Below are 20,278 nucleotides of genomic sequence, written 5' to 3'. Positions count from 1 at the left end.
AACCCCATTAAATAATATATGTCGCATAACAACTACACAACTCAGAGTGACACAAGTCAGAGTTATTTGTGCAAGGGCCGAGACCTTTCAATGCATATGAGGAGAGATCACATCATGGGGGCTTAAAATATTTTCAAGACACTTATGACTCCACAGCTGTTGAAGGCAAATATAACTTTCTTCTCTGTCTTCACTCCAGTGCATTAATTTTTGTATTCGAGTACCTCAATCACTTTAAAGGACAGAAAAAGTTTCAATATTTATGAAGGATTATTTCAATTAAAACAAAAAATTTATGTATCAATTATAGATACAATTCTGCAGGAACAGGACAGTGCACATCAAGTTAAAAATGAACTAAATGTTTCTTGTTACGGACATACTTCAGAATTAACTTCATCCGGACCCTTTGCCCTAACCCCAATTGAATGTACTGCGCATGTGCGACACTTAAACGTTTTCTACCGACACGTGCAACAAGGTAAAATATTCAAGTACAGATAAAGCTGTTTTACTCTTTGGGTTTACATTAACCAGTTGCGTCTCCTAGTATACCATTATTCAAAGTAATGTTTGCATTGCTAATGTCAGTCACCGTGAAGTGTAACGCTAACTGACGTTATGTTAGAAGAACTTAATTCTAAGCTAACGTTAGTTAACAAGTAAGGGCTAACAGCTAATGTTAGCTAGCAGTTAAGGTTAACCGTTAGGTTCTTCTTTGGGTTTTACCTTAGCTCAAAGCGACATTGCTGTATACATGTGACGCCTACGTTCACTTTTACACACAATTCATCACGTTGCCAGCTGCCGCCATGTATCGGGCATTCTCTCCAAACCTGGTTCGACCCAACTTGCCCTTGAGGAAGCCGTCATCGGGCCCCGTGGCTCTCTATACCCCGAGGCCTCCGGCCCCGGCGACACCTCTCTCCTTTCCCGATGCTACGGCTGCGTGCACCGCGTCGGGCGCCATTGGAGACGGTAAATCAGTACCGTCATTATCCGACGGGCGTCCCATGCCTTGACGTAACGTTACCTGTTTGGCAAACCATTTTTTTGTTTTTTAATTTGGACAGCCGTGTACATTGTGAATATTAACTGACTTGCGGGAATATGTTAAACTTAAAACGTAGCAATGATATCAGATCTAATACCTTTGTTCCACTTTTCTTTTGTTTGCAGCCCTGACGAACGTATCAGTAGGCAGGAATCAATCAGCAGTAAGTTACACATTTCTTTGACGGATAAATTGATGTAATCTGCTCAAGGTCGTCAATTTTCCACAAATCTCCCTTCTATTTTCCTAGTTGTTCCAATCCACACCACCACCGCTGACTGTATATTTCTGCAACTACTGTGGTCAGCAAGGTAATATTGAATTTTACATACCTTGTAAAGGTGAATGTCAAGGTCCTGCAGTCTTGCACCAATTAGTGTTGACACTATACAAGTGTTGGTCCTTCTCAGTATCAAAGGATGTCATATTTTTATTATTAGGACGTTAAATGATCATTTCAATTTTAAAAGTTTATTTTTGCATCACCAAAGCTCATCCCACATCAGAGTGGCATGAAATTGAACATTTCGAATTAACCAGTTTTCACTTGACAGGAAATTTGCGGTGCAAGCGCTGCAAGAACACGCCATACTGCTCCGTGGCGTGTCAGGCAGAAGACTGGAAGGCACACAGGCACATGTGCAAGTCCATTGATTCAGAACCTCAAACGTAATATATGTCAACTTTGAATACTCCTCACCATGAGCTCTGAATCATTTTTTTAATGCCAACAAAAACACACCAGTCAGGATTTTAATTATGAAATAAATTCCAATATGTAATTTTCCCTCATGGTTTTTCTTTATCCAAGTGAAAAACCTAAAGAAACTACAGCTTCACCATTGACAGGAGACACGGGAAGCCTGCTTGTGTCCGAGGTAATCGTGTCCTAATTAATTTTGAGGTTCTTTAATGCAACGAGGAAGTCAAGCTTATGTTTTTAATTATTTCAAATAATCCTCTGTAAGGGATTTGTTATCTATGTTCACCCTCTGTTTATTGAAGCAAGGTAATGCATCCAGCCCCCAGAGAGTCTACTTGAAGGACTTGCACTTGACTAAAATCATTAAGGGAGACGACATCCAGGTACGACAGAACCTGTTTGCCAACCGTTGGATGTAGCCAATGTTAAATTAATACAAAAGGGCAATATCTTTTTGCTTTGTCTGTGGTCTTCAGGCATCGGTCTTAGAGTTCTACAACCCTGGCAGGTTTTTCCTTCTCGCCCAAAACCTTGAACTTCTGGAAGCTCTGCAGAACATCAGCGCAGAGCTTCAGAAAACGTACAGCTGCCCATCAGTGACGACCTATGTTCCCCATGTTGGAGAAGTTTGTGCGGTTAAGTTCTCCTGTGATCTGGTAAGCAGAGGCCTTCTCGAGCAAATTGATAAAAGAACCAAACTTTAATGTGAAATAATAATGTCTTTGTATTTTTTCCACTGTGTCAATGTGTGTTTGCTTCTATTTTATGCATTCAGAACTGGTACAGAGGACTTGTCCAGACATTAGCTGCTGACCAGAAGACGGCTAATATCCTTTATATTGACTTTGGCAATGAAGAGGATGTCCCCGTGGACAGGATCAAGCCCCTGGCTGCCAACATCCAGCCATTTTGTCCATGCGTGAGTGCATATTCACACAATTGTTTTAAGCGTGATTATGATAAAATTCCTACTACATTCTCGCTGACAGTTTGCTGAGTTTGTACTGGCATCGTGATTTGCGTCCGTTTCCTCCAGGCAATGCAGTGCCGTATCATCGGGGTGGTGCCAACGGCTGGCAGCTGGTCTTCAGAGTGCTGTATTTCAGTGAAAAAGCTTTTGGCCGGCAAGTTTTTGACTACTAGTATGGTGGAAACACAGGAAGATGGTCGCATACATTCCGTGGATATCACACTTTCAATGGGTAGGTGTAGAGGTTTGAAATACTGTTGATGACGGATAACGTGTTATTTGTGACAGGCAACCACAGAGCATTTGTTTTGAAGCCATAACACCAATTGTTCCTTTTTTTTTTAAGGAAAGAAATTAAGCACGTTTCTCCTTGATCATGGTTATGCAGAGGAGGAAGCTGTCAACACAGCACCAACTATGAATGAAATAAGTAAGTCATATATATACAACCACACATGTGAAATCCGACTTCAGACCAGGTATTTGGCACAGAGAATAACTGCATGTCCACTATAACACCATAGTTTCCTGAAATATAGTATTCCTTTGTCCTTTGCTAAAGTAATACAAGAGATGTATCTCCTGGCAACATGAAATGTGATTCAGCATCTGACATTATTTGTGCTTTTTTCGTCGTTTTTAAAACAACAAGACCCATGTGTATTCGCCGATGTAAAAGTTAAATTCTCCTCAGACGCTCTGGTGACTGCATCTTTGGACAACTTCAGACGTCTCTCTGATGGAAAAGATGACAATACTTGGGCTCAGCTACCAGAGCCACTGACACAGGCAGTGGGGGACTCCTTCTATGTTTTGATCACCCACCTCCAGTCACCCAATGAAATGATTGTACAGAAGGTAGAGAACGCCGGTGAGTAGAATTTTAATCTCAGGAATCGGGAAACGTTTATTGCCATATTATGTCAGACATGCATGGAATTTGACTTGGTGGCTGGTGCAGGACAGCAGACAGTACGACAATGGACAACAGACAACATAGTGCAGGAATAAGATACAAATTTAATGAAATATATGCTTTGGGTTAGTTGAGTTAAAAATAAAGATAAAGTGCACCAGCCAACAGAAAGTGACAAGTGTATGTACATGTGAAGAGTCAGTGGGGGGGGACCCGGGCTCTCTGACTGCCGACGAGAAGAAACCGTTTGTGTGGCGGGAGGTCTTAGTCCTGATGGACCTCAGCCTCTTGCCGGATGGAAGGGGCACAAACAGGTTTTGGCACGGGGTTAGAGGGGTCGGCAACAATCTTTCTAGCTCGCTTCAGAGTCCTCGTACGTGCAACCCAAGACTTCCACATGCCTGTTTCACTTGAGAGCTCTTTGTCTACAGGAGTGATTCGGGAGTTGCAGCTGAAGCTGAGGGAGCACTGCTCTCAGGTCCCAGCGCCTCAGAACTTCAGGCCGGCCCCCGGCACAGTTTGCTGTGCACAGTTCTCGGGTACAACACACATGAATACTTGAAATATGTCACACATATTTTTTTACAGTTAATATAAATTAGTTTATGCGTCTACTCATAATGTGCGTCTTTATAACTGCAGATTTTGCCTCAGGGTATTACTTACAATTCATTGGGTTGTGACGGTAAATATGGTGCTGCCCACAGAGTTAAAAAACGAAGGTGTTCAACCTGGCATATTAAATTATCACACAAACGTTAATCTACGGGTTTTCTGATTTACAATTTGTAAGTAAAGACACATAAAATCAGGATTGTAAGAATAGGCTGTATTATTCACAAGGTTTTACTCATTAACCAATGTTTTGAAAAATTCAAGTCGATAGATTTTTTAACAATAACTTCTCATCTCGTAAAATGATGATGTCCAAATCAGGGAATAAAAACAAATCTAAATTGTTAAATCTATTTAGACGGGGGAAATGGCATTATTGGTTTTGGTAGATGAGTATTTGTAACTTTATAGATTCCCATCAAAGCTCCGGTCCAATCTCAGCCTGAGCAAAGTGATCAGCTACAATAACTGACAGCACCCGTGTGGGTTACCGGAGGCTGAAACATATAGCAGCTAGTCACAGTTTGGTTCTGTTTACTACTGAAGGGAACTGTGAAGTGAATACATGATGCAAAACATTTCAGAGATTGAATATTTTTTAAAGGTAGGAAGTTTTTTCCTTGTATTAAAGTGTTTTTCTATAACTTAAAAATAAAAACCTGCTCCATCTGATGAATTTGCAGATTCAATGATAGTTTTGTTTGTCTACATTTCTACATTAAGCTTTCAAATTAGTACTTTCCTGTGGCGTGCTTTTTGAATCAGAGCTCAACCTTTGTGTGTGTGTGTGTGTGTGTGTGTGTGTGTGTGTGTGTGTGTGTGTGTGTGTGTGTGTGTGTGTGTGTGTGTGTGTGTGTGTGTGTGTGTGTGTGTGTGTGTGTGTGTGTGTGTGTGTGTGTGTGTGTGTGTGTGTGTGTGTGTGTGTGTGTGTGTGTGTGTGTGTGTGTGTGTGTCTCTCTTCCAGAGGACAAGCAGTGGTACAGGGCCAAGGTTTTGGGTTATTCATCAGAGGAACGCATCTGTGTTGGCTACCTTGATTTTGGCAACTCTGAGGAAGTGGATTTAGCCAACCTGCAGCCTATCAGCACTTCACTACTGGCCTTGCCAATGCAAGCTATACCTTGTGGTCTAGCAGGTAGTGTATTCAACTATAAAAAAAACAATGTAACTGGTTAGAACTTAAGCATGTTTAACACTGCAGAATATACACCTCATGTTAATTTGACTCAAATCTCAAAATGCACATTTGTGTTCTTCTGAAACGAGTTGTCTCTCAAGCATCTGTCGTTGCTCCTTTCCAGGTGTGCGGCCAGTTGGGGAGAGCTGGACAGAAGACTGCCTGCTGGCTCTGCAGCGGAGAGTAGCGAACCGAATACTGCACATCGAGATCACGGGAGAACACGACGGCAAGCTTCTAGTGACCATGATCGACGAGGCCAGCGATCCTCAGGCCAATGTCGCCGAGCTGTTGAGCTCTGCTGGCTTCGCCGTTCCGGTTTCTCCCGTCAGTGACGAGCAGGCGGACCAGACCGCCAGTGCTTCTGTGGACCCCCAAGGTGCGAGGTGTATGAAATTAAGATTTTATCTAAAAGGGAGGAGGAGTCTCAGAGTAGTGTTAATTTAACTGAACGGCCAATTCTAATCGTAATCTAATTTAATAGACCTACTAGTGTCTATTTATAAGAGAAATTTATGATTTATATTATGTATTTGGCTCTAAAATCCCTAGAGCAAACAGGAACAAATTGATGGGGGTTTTTCTGTGTCATGAATGTGCTGTTCAGAGCCTACCTCCGCCTGTGAGCCTCTGGTGTGGTCTTGCAATGAGCTTCCCTGTGACGGCCAGACAGTGGCACTGCTTGCTAGTGTCGTGGAGAACCCTCAAGAGTTCTACTGCCGCATCGACAACCCCACAGGTATGGCTGTCTGTTCTTCCCTGTGGAAACACAAACAGTGCATTATACTGAGGATTTGATGGTTTCAGGTGTTTGGATACTGGCATACAGTCCACATTTCATGTGTTTTTTTCAGACCATCAGCGGCTCATGGAGCTGGGAGCTCAGTTGAAGGAGCATTGCGAGGCAGCGGCGTCTCCTTTTGTACCCAAAGTAGGGGAGCCGTGTTGTGCCATGTTTCCTGGTGAGTTTATTGTACCACCGGTTGTCTTCAACACTTTCAGCTCTTGAGACCGCTAAAACATGAAAGACTTCGCACATTGCCTTACGAGTCAAAACAAGGTTATGCTTTGGGCTTGATTTTTAATGCTGTCGAGATTGCTTTTTCAAAATGGTGCCACATGTGTGACATTGTTTCCTAACCGCCTTGAATCATGTTTTTTATGAGGGATTAAGTTCAATACAATGTTCTATTTTCTCCACAGTTGATGGAAAGTGGTATCGGGCAATGGTGAAGGCTCTGTCCGAAGAAGTGTCTGTCTACTTTGTGGACTATGGTTACACCATGAAAGTTGAAAAGAACCACCTTCGATCCATTACAGACAGACTCCTGACTCTACCCTTTCAGGCTATTTGCTGCTGGCTCACAGGTTGTGTGTGTGTGTGTAATGAGAGATGGAGGGAGAGCAAAATGTTTGTTTGAATAAGAATGAGGGAGAGTAAAAGTGTTAACTTCAATTACTGTAGCATTTTAGGCCTTACTTGAATAGCTGGATAAGTTGTACCAAACAATACGTTTTTTACAAAGAGTGTGTTTGGTCTCAGGTGTGGAGCCTCTGGGGTCAGAGTGGAGCAGTGAGGCCTTGCTGTGCTTCGATACGCTGGTGGATGGAGAGCAGCTCTCTGCGCGTGTCCTTTCAGTCACTGATCGGGGTTACGGTTTGGAGCTGAAGAGCCGTGGGAAGGATGTGGCAAACGCCCTCATTTCTGAGCAGCTAGCCAAAGTTCCTGGGGCGCTACCCGCAGAAGCAGAAGCTGTTTCTGGACATGCACACCAAGAGAAAGGGCAGGAAAATGAACACAGCCCAAAACATGCACACACCAACCAGGTGACTGGAGCCAGTTTGAAAGAAATGCCAACTGAGGGCCAGACTGCAACGCCATCAAAAGGTCAGCTGGATGGCATGTGTCCTGAAGACGCAGTTGACGCTCTGAGGACTCATGTTTTGAAATGGTGTGTGTTTTGAATCTAGTTTCAGCCCCGGGTTTCCCAGTGGACTGGAAGGCAGTGGAGCTGCCTCTCAACAGCACCTTTCAGCCTCGTATCGCTGCCTTCATCGGCCCGTCCCTCTTCTACATCATCGTTCCTATTCAGGGTCAGTAGATGCTCAACTGGTAAACATTCTGTACTCCTTCTGGTTGTAACAGCTGTGTGTTGTGCAGTAGACCAGCAGAAGCTTCAGGAGGTGATGATGGAGCTGACAGTTTACTGCAGCGACATCCAGGCTTCTTCATCCTCCACTGTCCCCTGCAAACCGGCTCTTGGAGCTGCCTGTTGCGCCCAGTTCTCTGGTGAGGAATTTATATTTACATGAATACATTCTCGACATCATAAAAGTGCAGGGATCAACTTAAATCTGTAAGGACATCATCTTGCTACTTAAACTTCGTCCACAGCTACACCATGCACCGCTTCTTGAGGCAACAAAAGTGCATCATTAGTCCATCTCTTCCACTGCTCCCCCGCCCAGAATCTAGTTGTCTGGTATATCCAGATGGAACTGACATCTGTAAAACCATCACAGCTGTTGCAGAGGCAGGAAGAGTGAGCCATTAACAAAACAAATTGATGCAAAGCTCTCGGAAGTACACTAGACATGAATTGAGTGAGCAGGGCTTGTAAATTGTTTGTAAGCATCAGCGTGACTCCAGTGCAAATAAGAAAATGCATGTAGTTACATTGCAGTAACCACATGCAGTGTGTTTAATTAATTTTCAACATGGTGGTGTATGAGAAAATCACACCCACAGTTAATATTGTCAGCAGAGGAGAGACCCGGTACTCCGGGGTATCTATCCCACTCTGCTGATCCATTGTTAAGGCATCACATTCAGAAGAAACACACAAGTAATCTGCCACCATGAATTCCCTCCTCTAGCATCCTGTTTGTATGTTCAGTCTCAGACTGTTTGTGTTGAGCGGCCACCTGCAGTTGGTGCCCCTGCAGACGGAAGCTGGTAATTTGGTGGCTGCTAGTCGATGTAATTACACAGCGCGTGCTGAGCTCAGCGTAGGAGCGGTTCTCCTTTAAACATAGTATACAAGTAGGAGACTACAGCCTGGCATACATTCCGCAGCTAACAACAGGGTTTGTTTTAATGGAGTTTTGACTGCTGTCTATGGTTTGTAGCAGGTAAAGGCTCATCAACAAGGAAAAACGGTGATGTGTTAACAGAAAGTTAATTTTTAACTTGCACTGTTGCATTAATACAATGCAACTGCAGGGAAAAGCTTAGTTAGCCTGGTCTCCTAAAGCTGTGGGCGACCTACACATACTGGTTAGCCTGGAATGCCTAGCTGGGTTAGCTTCGCTTTCATCTCTGCTTTTTGAATCAGCCGACAACAACTGGTACCGTGCGGTGGTCGTGGAGGTCGACGACAATGAGGCGAGTGTCATCTACGCAGATTACGGCAACGCTGAGAAAGTGCCATTCTCCCGTATCCTTCCCATCCCCATGAGCCTGCTACAGCTCCCCTTTCACGTCACCCGGTGCACCCTCAATGGTGAGTAGTTCTTGTTATATTTCTCAATTCAAACTAAACCATAAGTGTATTTATTGTAATCGTCCCTCTTTGTTTCCAGGTAAAGAACCCTTTCCTGCAAACCTTCCAGAGGAGGTCCAGCAGATGTTTGAAAACCTGCTGTTTAGTGGCGTCCTCGCCACAGTCCAGTCCTTCAATGGCACTGAAAACGTGCTGACACTCGCTCTGCCCTCTGAGAAGGGCGGGCAACTCGTCTCGGCCATGATCTCGGACGCCCTAAAGGCCCGGGCCACGAGCAGTCCTCCGAAGGTCGACCGAATTGACAGCAGCGCCTCTGCTGCTGGACCTTCAGCTCTACCTGAGGGTCTCCGGTCCAACTCTGGAAGCGAAAAGGGGCCCGAAAGCACAGCAGCTGCCACGGGCCCCCCCGTGGACCTAGAGCCGGAATCCCAGACTCTCCAGCAAAGGAAAAATACGTCAGCTGTGGCGGTCGATGGTTGGTCAAATTCTATTTCTTACAGTGTGGTGTTGGTTTTCGGTTATTTTTGGGATCGTCAGAACTATTACGACTGCCAATGACGGCCAAACTCAAAACAATTGTCCCACACAAAACCCATTTGTTCTGAATTTAGTTTAGCTGATTTATGATTCTATTTCTATTTGAATCTCAGATCCTCAGACGTCGGGCTGCTGCTGTCTAAAGCTGACCACAAAGGTCAGAGCAGTTTTTACAGTTTTGGGAAACCATCTTGAATTTGTGTTATTTTTGTTACGCTGTTGTGTCCTACTGGATAAGTATCTGGCCAAAATCTGAAAGTTGAAGTGTAAATGAATAACGATTGTTTTCACCACCCTCTCACAGATTGACGACCTGGAGCGGTTGATGCAGCAGCAGCTTTCTCTCATCAAACTGTTGGTGGGACAGAAAAAATGAGATTCCCCCATTTCAATACGTTACAAACTCCTGTAACTCATTCCTGTTTATTTGTTTCTTTAATGAAAGTTAACTAAATACAGCATGTCGTTTTAATTCTGCCACTCTGGTCCACATACTGCCACCCAGGTTTTAATTTGTTGCTTTCATTTTATGTTCACTAAACAGTCACTCTGTTCTGGGCTTTTTATGTTTTTAACTTGTGGTTAAATTCCAGTCCTTGTTTTATTTAGATATATCTCTGTATGTTTGCAGTGAGTTGTTCTCCTTCAATTGTCGTGCAGCGTGCTGAGCTGACATCTGTTCCTTAGTTCACTCCTCATCACCTGTTCAAGATGGGATGTCCTGCCAGATTTATGTTCAACATAAAAGCTTTTGTGACATCAAAGTTCAATGTTGTGACGTTCTTGATGGAATAATCCCTTCTCATAATGTTGCGCTGTGCAGGGAAAAGAGAATTAATGAAATTAACCCTTTTGTTTCAAAGGAAAACATTTGAGCTCCATACATGCTCAGTTTATAAGAAATACATACAATGCAAATACTTAAGTCAACTCAAATGCAAGTAAATCTAGTCGGAACCGCTTCAAATATATTGGTCACGAGTTGTGGGCTCTATGAGAAGACTACTAATCGAGCCCTCCCCCGTGCAGGTACATGAGAGGTGGGCTTGGCGAGGAGGTGGGGTCTCTGCTCGGATGTGTGGCGCAGAACCTCCCGACGGATCACACCCGTGCGGGGATTAGAGGTTTGAGCAGCCGGTGCGGATCGCTACCTGTTGGCGCAAATTAAAGGACCTTTTACGCACAGAGCAGCGCATGGTAAGAAAACCCAAGACTTCCCAACGGCGCAGCGGACTTTGATTTGGGGATTGTCTGGGATTGATTATACTTGAGATCCGAAGACAGCTTTTATTAAAATGTGTAAATAGCAGAGAACGCTTTAGTAAAATACTCGTGTCGACGGATCCGCGTACATTAGTTTATGAATCCAGTCTAAAGCGCTGCAGGCATCGCTGGTAAACCTCGCTGTCGGGGTCACAACCCCTGACCCCCATCTTAAACCTTAAACCTACCAGGTGTTGCAAGATGACAATTTACAAGTGAAGCAACAAGGGGGAAAACTATCATTTAAAAAACAAGGTGTTTCAGGAGATGTGATTCGAATTTACGGCTCCAGTTAAACTTAAGAGCAGGACTGTGTGATTTAGCATGATTTAGTCTTTTCTATTGTATATCGCAGATCCATTGAAACCCATGCATACCAGGACTTTTTTTTTGTTCTAACCGTCTCATTTTGGGAGGGTTGCTTCCACATCAATTGTTTTAAAAGTGGCTATTTCAGGTGACTCACCTTCAAATAACTGAAACTGTTGTTTGACACCTCCAAGTACAGGCCAGGAGATCTTGGGTTATTTTGTATGATGATGGTCCAAAAGCAAGCCCTCTTTCCTAATGACAGACTACCGAGTGGAGCCACTTTCCAACCTGGCAACCAATCAGAGCAGGCGGCACACCCGAGGCTTAGGACTTACTTAAAACATAATAGAGGGAATGCCTTTGCAGGAAAGTCCCAGTTTACTTTTTTATTTTTTTTCTCTCCATGGATAAGGCCCGATAGCCCGATGATCTTTCTCAAGAAGGAAAGTCCTGAGATGTTACCTCACAAAATGACCCTGGCCTTTATTGCCATTGCTGATGTTGATTCTCAGTGACACATAGTCCCCAAAACACTCTTTTCAGCCAAGACCAAACTTTCAGCCAGTCCACAGCAGAAAGGTGGTCACTGGCAAGCCAAAAGGGAGCAGAGCGGAGAGATGAGGGTTGGATGAATCCACGAAGAATGCTTGTGAAGTGGAGCCAATTTTGAGTGTGTGTGTGTGTGTGTGTGTGTGTGTGTGTGTGTGTGTGTGTGTGTGTGTGTGTGTGTGTGTGTGTGTGTGTGTGTGTGTGTGTGTGTGTGTGTGTGTGTGTGTGTGTGTGTGTGTTATATGTGATGCATGGCTGCTCTTTCCCATAAGCACATGTGTGTGTTTGTGTGTGTGTCCCCTGGCAGTAATGAAATCTCTTTTCCTCGTGACAAACCAGCGAGTGCACAAATAGAGCATCAGTAGCTCATGGCGATGTTTATCAGGCTTCTCAGACGACCACTGCATGTCGGCCCTGAACACAATTCTATCTCTGTCTCAGGAACGCTCACAGCTGTACCTGTGTGTGTGGGTCGGTCTGTGTGGGTCGGTGTGTGTGTGTGTGTGGTGGGGGGGGGGGGGGGGGTCTATGGCACGTCCTTTATCCCACCAAGACACACGGGTTATTATGGCCGAGCTTATCAGCGGCTTGAGTTAATCAAACCTAATCTGCAGCCGTTGTACCCAGCAGAGATCACACAGGTCAATCCTTATTCAATATATGGATATATATATAAAAGTTAACCAGGAACACCTGTGTGATGGCATTACATATTTATTTATGAAAACTTTCTGTAAGATGATGTCCTGACCTTATTTTGACATTTCATTTCATTATTCTTGTAAAATTTCTTAATTTGTAAAAAATCTGAATCAAAAGATGAGGCTAAAGAGAAAAAAAAAAGGTTTGTCAGTTACACAAATCTCTACTTTTCTACAATCTTCGCTTTCTTTTTTTAGAGTCACTGGAAACTTTCAGCACTTCAAACTTGCCAAAACACTTCAAATTCGACTCCCATGTAAATGAAACCTCGCTCCGATGACCTCTGTACACTCGTGTCTCACATCTCTTCTCCCTGGTGTATTTTGTTGCATCTCTTGTTTAATTGTGTGCCCTTGTTTATCATTCCAGGTCTCTCGACATGCAGCCCGATATTCACCTCTCCCTCCTCCTGCCGCTGCTGCTTCTTCAAGGTTGGGCGATTAGCTTTTTATTACCTTTTGCGTTCAGTTGATGCATTTTAGAAAAAAATTATATGTGAAGGAAATATGTCAAAATTACGTTGTCACCTCACACACACATACACTTTACAGTACACAAACCTGCCATCTTTAACTATTTTTTAATACCCTGTCAGGAGGTTTTTACAAAAACTTGACAGTTTTGCCTCAACATTACCGAGCTCAAAGTTGCAAACAGCTGACTCTAATGGAGCTCTGGCTCTGTGCAAAGGAGTCTGTGTTGAGGATGAATGTTTAATATCAGACACGTGTTGTCGGGTGTGTGAACAAAAAAGCGTTTGCAAAGCGAGAGACATGCAGTAGCTACCGACAGTGAGCTGTTCCCGCCTGTTGACCCCTGCGCGCATATTTGAGGTCAAGCCTTCTCTGACCGTGTGGTGGAACATGTCCATTCTTTGAAAGGTCCTGCGGAAACTTGTCATGGCGAAGTCGTGTCCCTCCTTTGCCTCCAAGTGCCGCTGGTTTTTCCGACCTGTCCGATTTGCGTCGATTTTGCAGTGAGGCCGGTATTTGCCTGGCGGGAGTCATGGAGTCAATATAATTTGTTTTCAAAAATGACAGCTTTAGCACCATTTCAAGTATTTATTACTGCTCATTGTAAGACTTTGAACTTGAGAAAACCAGACTGTTTCACCTCGTCACGACGCCCCCTTTCCCCCCCGCGCTGACAGAGAGGAGCCGCCAGGCGCTTATTCACGCAATCGAGTCCGTCAAATACATTTCCCATATGTTTGAGCTGATCCTATTCTCACCTCTGATTCAAGGGGAATATCATCTATTGGGGGATCAATACCTATTCGACCTACTCTACCGGCTTAACATCTTCCTACTGGGTTCCAGATGTGTTTTCTTTCACACACACAGGATGTGATGATGATCTCAAGCTGTTTACTCCTTTCCTCCAATCAGTTGATTGTAGACTTGTTGGTCTAATGCAGCTTTGCAAAATGCATGATGCAAATTGACAGTTGCACCCTCTACACAGCGATGTAGATTGTGTCAATGGACCTATTGTTTATGACAAGTGAAGCCACTAATCTATCAAAGATTACAAAAACATTAAGTAGCCTACTGTTTTTCAGAATGAATCTTTTAATTTTGTGTTTATAGATTTTGTGACCGGTAAAATTGTTTTTTTTTAATTTTCTCAAAGAAAGAAAAACATTGTCAAATAGATAAATTATCAAGTTCTAATACAGAATTAATTTAAAGACGTGTGTAAAAAAAAAAGCACTCCGTGATTCATCGGGGTTACCGGGAACAACGAGGCGCGTTCACACGGGTTTCGGAACAGGAAGTCACGTGACCCCTGCTCCTCCCCCGGCTGGACCTGTGCCCGAATGGAGCAACGACCGCTCGGTGAATGGAGCAAAACAAATGGTTTTCTTCCCTTGTCCCATCACATTAGCTCACAGAGTCAGCCAACTGTGATGGCTTCAGGGACAGCATCTCATTCATTATTTCACATCAGGTCTCTTTATAGCTTCCTTTTAATTAATAATGTTTAATCATTTTTTACATTAAAGCACTGACTAGACCAAGTTAAAACGGAAATGATGTGAGGTTTACGGGAGTATTTTTCATACTTCATTTTTGTGAAAATACGGTGCGTAGACGTTTTGTTGACGTCCCCCTCCTAGTTCGGCCCGGCTCCTCGGTGCAGGAGATCCAAACAAGCCATGAGAACATCCAAAAGATCAACGCAGCGGGAGAAAGTAAGTGGACAGAAGATTCTGCTGTGAGTTTGCTCCTGAGGAAATAAAAAAAAATGAGCTGTGTGACTGTCTGCTGTTGCTGTCTCATAATGTCACGGAATTACTTTCGTCCCATTTAATCAGTAACTGGGAAAATCCCATAAGACACTGAATGTGGTTGGACGTGGACTTCCAGTGTATTTAACTGTGTGTGTGTGTATGTGTGTGTTTGCTTTGATGAAGTGATGAAGTGCTCAGCGGCCATGGACGTCCTCTTCCTCATGGATGGTTCCCACAGCGTGGGGAAGGGCAGCTTCGAGAGGGCAAAACACTACGCCATCCACATCTGTCAAGCACTGGACGTCGGACCAGACAAGGTTTGCGTCTCTTCTTTTCCTTCGTCTCTCTCTCTCTCTTTCTCTCTCTCTCTCTCTCTCACAATCGTGTAATTCCGCTGTGGTGCAGGTGCGAGTCGGCTTGATCCAGTTTGGTTCCTCTCCTCGACTGGAGTTCGCCCTGGACTCGTACACCTCCAAAGAGGAGCTGAAGAAGCGCATGAAGAAGATTTCTCATCGGTGTGTGTGTGCCTCCTCTCATTTCATCTTTTGGGGATTTGGAGTGGGTGGATGGATCTTTCTTTAAGCTGGTGGAGAAACGTAGAGGAGGATATACAAGCACTTGTGCGATCCACAAAGTGAAATCAATTAGTTATTTAACAAATGAAAGATGTTGACGTGTATTTTTCCGGTTTGGGGTTGAAGAGAATGATTAATGAAGCAAAGTGAACCTGGGGGAGAGAATTTGGTTCAACATGGGTGAGCCATTTTCCTATTAATTGTCTCTGTGCATACTATCATGTACTACTGCTAATTGTGTACCTTATAATATGGTATACAAATGATGTGTCTGCTGTGGTGGAGACCTTTGTGGTTTTAGTGTAGTTTCAAGAACACAATCAAAAGTAACCAGTTGGCAACAATGGCAAAAAAGAGCATCAACAAAATTGCAAACATTTTGTCCATACTTTTGACAAATAAGATGATCAGACCTGAAGTTATTTCAAACATGTGCAGAAGACACGTATCCAGAAGAGATGCAAACGCGCCACAGAAAGGAAAACAAATTAACTTCAGATTAGATGGGGATACCACATGTGGTCACTGGATATTGGATAAGTGCATAAGCTAGGCAGGAGGAAGGTCATTTTTTCGAGGTGTGTGCGTGTGTGTTTGTGCGCGCAACATGCTGAAGGCCATCTGGTTTGAAATTGCTATTCATGTTATGAATTTTTAGCTGTCACTTTGCCTCAGATCAAACTAAGACCGATTAGCATCGGGGTTGGTTTACTTTACTTCACCTTTTGTTTCCCTTTCTATCATGTACATTTACAATAGTTCTCTCTGTTGATATGACCTCAAACATAAGTAAAGTGCATGCTTGCTTACAGCAGCTTTAACATAAAAATGTCCAAAAGCCTTTGAACCCTTCCAGCACATTGTTTAACAGTTTGATCGTTCCATGCAACATCGTTTTCACAGTTGGAAAAAAAAAAGACAAATAGGATCAAAATGAGAAATCCGAGTGGCTCCATTTTTTTCTAAGCGGTTGCGTCTCCTCAAATGTCTTGTGTTTAATGTCATTGTTTTTTAAATCGTTTTATTGAACCCGGGGGCCTCCCGACATGGCGTCCGGGAAATGAACGTGGTTTACTTTGGCAGCGCTGCGGGGTGGACTTTGAGTTCTGCTGGCTTCCTGCAGCACATCACATCACATATGCTCCAATTGTTCAGTTTCCCCTTTTTGCTCTGACAATAAATATAAAAACGCTCTTTTCATCCTCTGAACTCCCAGGGGAGGCGGCACCCAGACGGGCCTCGCGCTCAAGTACGTGCTGAGGAAGGGTTTCCCGGGCGGTCGGAACGCCTCCGCCGCGGCCCGGGTCGCCATCCTGGTGACGGACGGGAGGTCCCAGGGCAACGCGGCGCAGGCGGCCGCTCGCCTCAAGGAGACGGGCGTGGCCCTGTTCGCCGTGGGCATCCGTCACCCAAAGTGCGTCGCCCGCCCCGGGGTTCGGGGGGGGGGGTGGGAGGGGGGGGGAATTGATAAACGGGTCACGCCAAGGTCACGCGCGTCTCTAAAAAGATGCTCCGCTCTGTCTCCCAAGCTGGGAGGAGCTGCGCGCTTTGGCCAGCGAGCCGACGGAGAGCCACGTGTTCTTCGCCGAGCGCTTCGCCGACGCGGCCAACGGCCTGTGCACCACGCTGACCGCCTCCTCCGTCTGCGACGCCACGCCCGCAGGTGGGACACCCCCCCCCTTGTTCAACGTCTGACTAATTCCTGCCCCCCCCGCCCCCCTCTAATCCCCCTTGTTCCGTTCCCCAGGCTGTCTGGTGGAGGCCTTTCCCTGCGAGACGAAGACACTGGAGACTGTGAGGGAGATGCAGGGGAATCACATGTGCTGGAAAGGCTCCAAGGGGTATTCCCCCTACACGTCTCTGTGTCCACACTACAGGCAAGTGTGCACCAATGCATCCAATAATGCAGTGTAGAGGCCCCACATCAAATTTGACAGTTTGACCGATGTAAAAATGCAGACTACATTCCGTGCCGTGCCGTGCGCTGTGTGGGTGTTGGAGGGCGATCCGGAAAAAACAAGTGTAATTCTGTCACAACCTTCCCGGGGCACTTCAAATCCTGTCCTTTTGGGCTAAATCCATGTCTACGGTCCACACTGCAACCTCGCCGCCGTGAGAAGGCCCGAAGCGAATCACAGCTCACAGTTCAAAGAAGCAGCTTTCCATTTCCCCTCTCACGTCGTCTGTCTCATGGATAAACATAAAAATACAAAGCACATACATTGCATTACATGTCTTCTAGCTGACGCTTTTTGGATACGCCTTTTTCCAGCCATATTCAGTTGTTTGTTAACTCACTCAGGCACAGCTGCCACTTGAAATGACTTATGTGATTTAATACCTGTGTCGCAGGTACAACAAGGTCTACAGGAGGCACCAGACAGTCTGCCATCGTACTCTCTGTCCAGGTAACAGCGATGTTTTTTTCTTTCTCTTTGTTTTCCCCACATGTATGTTTGTGTAACACACTGCTATTCTCTCTCTCTCTCTCTCGCTCCACACGACTAAACCCGCAGATCCCTGCGACTCTCAGCCCTGCCAGAACGGCGGAACGTGCGTGTCAGAAGGTCCAGAGGGTTACCGCTGCGCATGCCCCCCCGGCTACGGGGGAGACCCGCACTGTGGTCCGTAGCGCTGCGCCGCTCGACTTTCAGAGCCACCGGCCGGCTGCACGAGCTGACCTCTCACACCTAACTCGGCCTCTCGCCCCCCCCCCCCCCCCCCTCTCTCCAGCACCGGCGCTATCGCTGGACTGCTCCGTGGACCTGCTGTTCCTCACGGAGGGCTCCGCCACGCTCCCCTTGGAAGGCTTCCTCCGCCTCAAGTCCTTCCTGAAGCGCTTCCTGCGCACCGTGATCGGGTCCGACAGCCCCAGCAGGGTGGGCCTGGCGGTGTTCGGGGGGGAGGCCCGCGTCGAGGTCCCAGTGGGCCAGTTCAAAGGGGACCCGAAGGCTCTGCTGCGGGCCGCCGAGGCCCTTCAGCCGATCGGCGGCGAGACCCTGACGGGCCAGGCCCTGCGCCACGTCGCGCGCCGCGGCTTCGTGAGCGCGCCGGTCTTCGCCGACGTCTCGGACGACCTGCCCCGCGTGGTCGTGCTGCTCACCGCCACCCGCGCCGCCGACGAGGTGGTGGAGCCGTCCAAGTACGCGCGGGACAGGGAGATCTTCCTGATAGCGGTGGGGCCGGACCGCCTGAGGGGACAGCTCAACAACATCACAGGAAATCCCCAGAGGACCATCGCCTACACGCCGCCGGAGTTGAGCGCCAAGATCCCCGAGCTCAAGGCCAAGATCTGCAGCGTGGACACACAAGGTGCCCACATTAAATCCATCAAACGTCAGCACTTCCCTTGAAAACCTTAGAAACAGCCTTATTTGTTTTTCTTCTCCAGGTTGTCTTGGCCAAGCAGTGGACCTGGTGTTCGCCCTGGACGCCTCCGGTGGCGTCAGCCCCGCCAACTTCGGCGTCCTGCGCGACTTTGTGCGCAGCCTCACCGTCCAGTTCGACATCAACCGCGACGTGGCGCAGGTGGCGCTCGTGGCCTACAGCCGGAGGGCCGCCACCGTCTTCGACCTGGACACGCACCAGAGCGGCTCCGCCGTCCTCCGGGCCGTGGAGGGCGCCGACTACCTGGGCGGAGTGGCCTCGACGGGCTCGGCTCTGCTCCACGTCCGGTCCGAGGTCCTGACCGCGGCCGGGGGCGCGCGGCCCGGGGTCAACAAGGCCGTGGTGGTGGTGACCGACGGGTCGGGCGCGGACGACGCCGTCGCCCCGGCGCACACGTTGAGAGACGACGGCGTTTCCCTGTTTGTCGTCGGCATCGGGGACGTGCAGAAGGAGCGGCTGCTGCGGATCGCCGGCTCGGAGGATCACGTGATCGCGGTGCCGTTTTATGAGGATCTCAAATATTTCGAGGACGTGCTGGTGCAGATGCTGTGTTCAGGTGAGGATAATGGAGGGGGGGGGGACGTGACGTGCCGCACCATCCGGAGGTTGTGAATGCCACGGTGACACGGCTGATCCATGATGCATTTCCTCCTAATAGAGGTTAAGAAGCCAGTAAACCTGTGCAGGCCCAACCCATGTATGAACCATGGGACCTGCAGTCTGTCTGGAGGGAGCTTCCGCTGCCAGTGCAACGGCTATGAAGGACCACACTGTGAAACAAGTGAGCGGCATCAATGAATCTTCTCCATTTTATCATCATCATCTCATCATGTAGACCCTTTCTTCTTATCTTATTTATTTATTTGAGAGTTTCTCTGTGTGTATTTTATTTTATTTTTTTAAACGTAGAAAGCGGCAGGTCCCCATCCAGAGGAGATCTCCCGAGGCCCGCGGGTCTCAGGAAGAAGAGCAGGCAGAAGAAGAGTCACCAGGAGCTTCTGCATCTCTACAAACTGCACCGCAGGAGACATGCCGTCTGATACACACACACACACACACACACACACTTCACAGTAACACTATGGACAAAGGATGTGTGTGACTTCACAATGGACAACCTTCAATATTTAAACCTGCACTCAAATGTATTTCTACTGAATTGTCCATTTGTGTCCTAGTTTGTCACTGTAATCACTGCTGTGCAATTGTTGCAATACCGTTGTGTTTTCTATTCAAAAGATGTAAACTTTTATATTATATACTTTATCGATTATTTTTCATCTAAAAAATGCTTTATACCAAATACTATTTTTTATGTCTTTTTTTTACAATTACTCCTCTAAATTCACTCAACTGATCAGGTTTCAACAGTTTAAAAGATGTTTGCTCTCCCTTTAATTTTTGTATTATACTACTATATTATAAGCTGGCACTGTAGTATACTACAATGATCTAATATAGCAGACTTTATATTAATTTCCCTTGTACTTGTACAATTATTCCTTCTCCATGGATCCATAATCTTTGATTTGTCAGTCCAGCTTTAGTAAACAGTATCTAAATTCTAATTGTAAAATTAGTCCACTCGTGAACACCTAACAAACCCTACAATTAACATATTTGTAATTACAAAAAATAAAATTGGAAATACGAACCTTCAGTAGACCCTCAGCCAGAATGATGCACATGTTTAAAAAGTTGTAACTATGATCAACCTTTCCATTTCCAACAGACAGGCTGGACTGTAACTTTAAAAACCAAGGGGGCATTTCTATGAACTAT

The 20,278-nt window shown here is 45.9% G+C and overlaps 2 protein-coding genes across 5 annotated transcripts; both read left to right on the top strand.

Moving 5' to 3' along the window:
• Nucleotides 1-424: 424 nt before the first annotated feature.
• Nucleotides 425-10,221, top strand: tdrd1 (tudor domain containing 1). 3 transcript variants are annotated; one of them, XM_037463574.2, is made up of 25 exons: nt 425-481; nt 805-978; nt 1,180-1,217; nt 1,305-1,365; nt 1,609-1,723; nt 1,866-1,932; nt 2,060-2,140; nt 2,234-2,413; nt 2,533-2,676; nt 2,794-2,959; nt 3,074-3,157; nt 3,422-3,598; nt 4,075-4,182; nt 5,223-5,393; nt 5,560-5,814; nt 6,043-6,174; nt 6,290-6,397; nt 6,639-6,803; nt 6,979-7,323; nt 7,407-7,529; nt 7,597-7,725; nt 8,771-8,938; nt 9,018-9,413; nt 9,589-9,632; nt 9,780-10,221. In XM_037463574.2, exons 2-25 carry the CDS (start codon nt 813-815, stop codon nt 9,849-9,851), a joined length of 3,495 nt encoding a protein of 1,164 aa, XP_037319471.2. In that variant the 5' UTR covers nt 425-481; nt 805-812; the 3' UTR covers nt 9,852-10,221. The 3 variants fall into 3 exon arrangements, with proteins under 3 accessions (XP_037319471.2, XP_037319473.2, XP_037319470.2); XM_037463576.2 differs by lacking the exon at nt 425-481 and having other exon boundaries at nt 510-978; nt 7,600-7,725; XM_037463573.2 differs by lacking the exon at nt 425-481 and having other exon boundaries at nt 510-978.
• A 362-nt stretch (nt 10,222-10,583) lies between these two features.
• On the top strand, nt 10,584-20,127 carry vwa2 (von Willebrand factor A domain containing 2). Of its 2 annotated transcripts, XM_037464016.2 has the most exons (14): nt 10,584-10,672; nt 12,671-12,732; nt 14,421-14,495; nt 14,718-14,851; nt 14,940-15,049; nt 16,326-16,523; nt 16,639-16,772; nt 16,857-16,986; nt 17,462-17,517; nt 17,626-17,733; nt 17,843-18,421; nt 18,501-19,052; nt 19,155-19,277; nt 19,406-20,127. In XM_037464016.2, exons 2-14 carry the CDS (start codon nt 12,681-12,683, stop codon nt 19,534-19,536), a joined length of 2,382 nt encoding a protein of 793 aa, XP_037319913.2. In that variant the 5' UTR covers nt 10,584-10,672; nt 12,671-12,680; the 3' UTR covers nt 19,537-20,127. The 2 variants fall into 2 exon arrangements, with proteins under 2 accessions (XP_037319913.2, XP_062416076.1); XM_062560092.1 differs by lacking the exons at nt 10,584-10,672; nt 12,671-12,732 and adding an exon at nt 14,193-14,251.
• The last annotated feature ends 151 nt before the right edge of the window (nt 20,128-20,278 follow it).

The sequence above is a fragment of the Pungitius pungitius genome, chromosome 21 (genome assembly GCF_949316345.1).
Source record: "Pungitius pungitius chromosome 21, fPunPun2.1, whole genome shotgun sequence".
In the NCBI taxonomy this organism is placed as follows: Eukaryota; Metazoa; Chordata; class Actinopteri; order Perciformes; family Gasterosteidae; genus Pungitius; species Pungitius pungitius.
The sequence above is the reverse complement of the archived record's forward strand: the minus strand, read 5'-3'. Positions and strand labels throughout refer to the sequence as shown.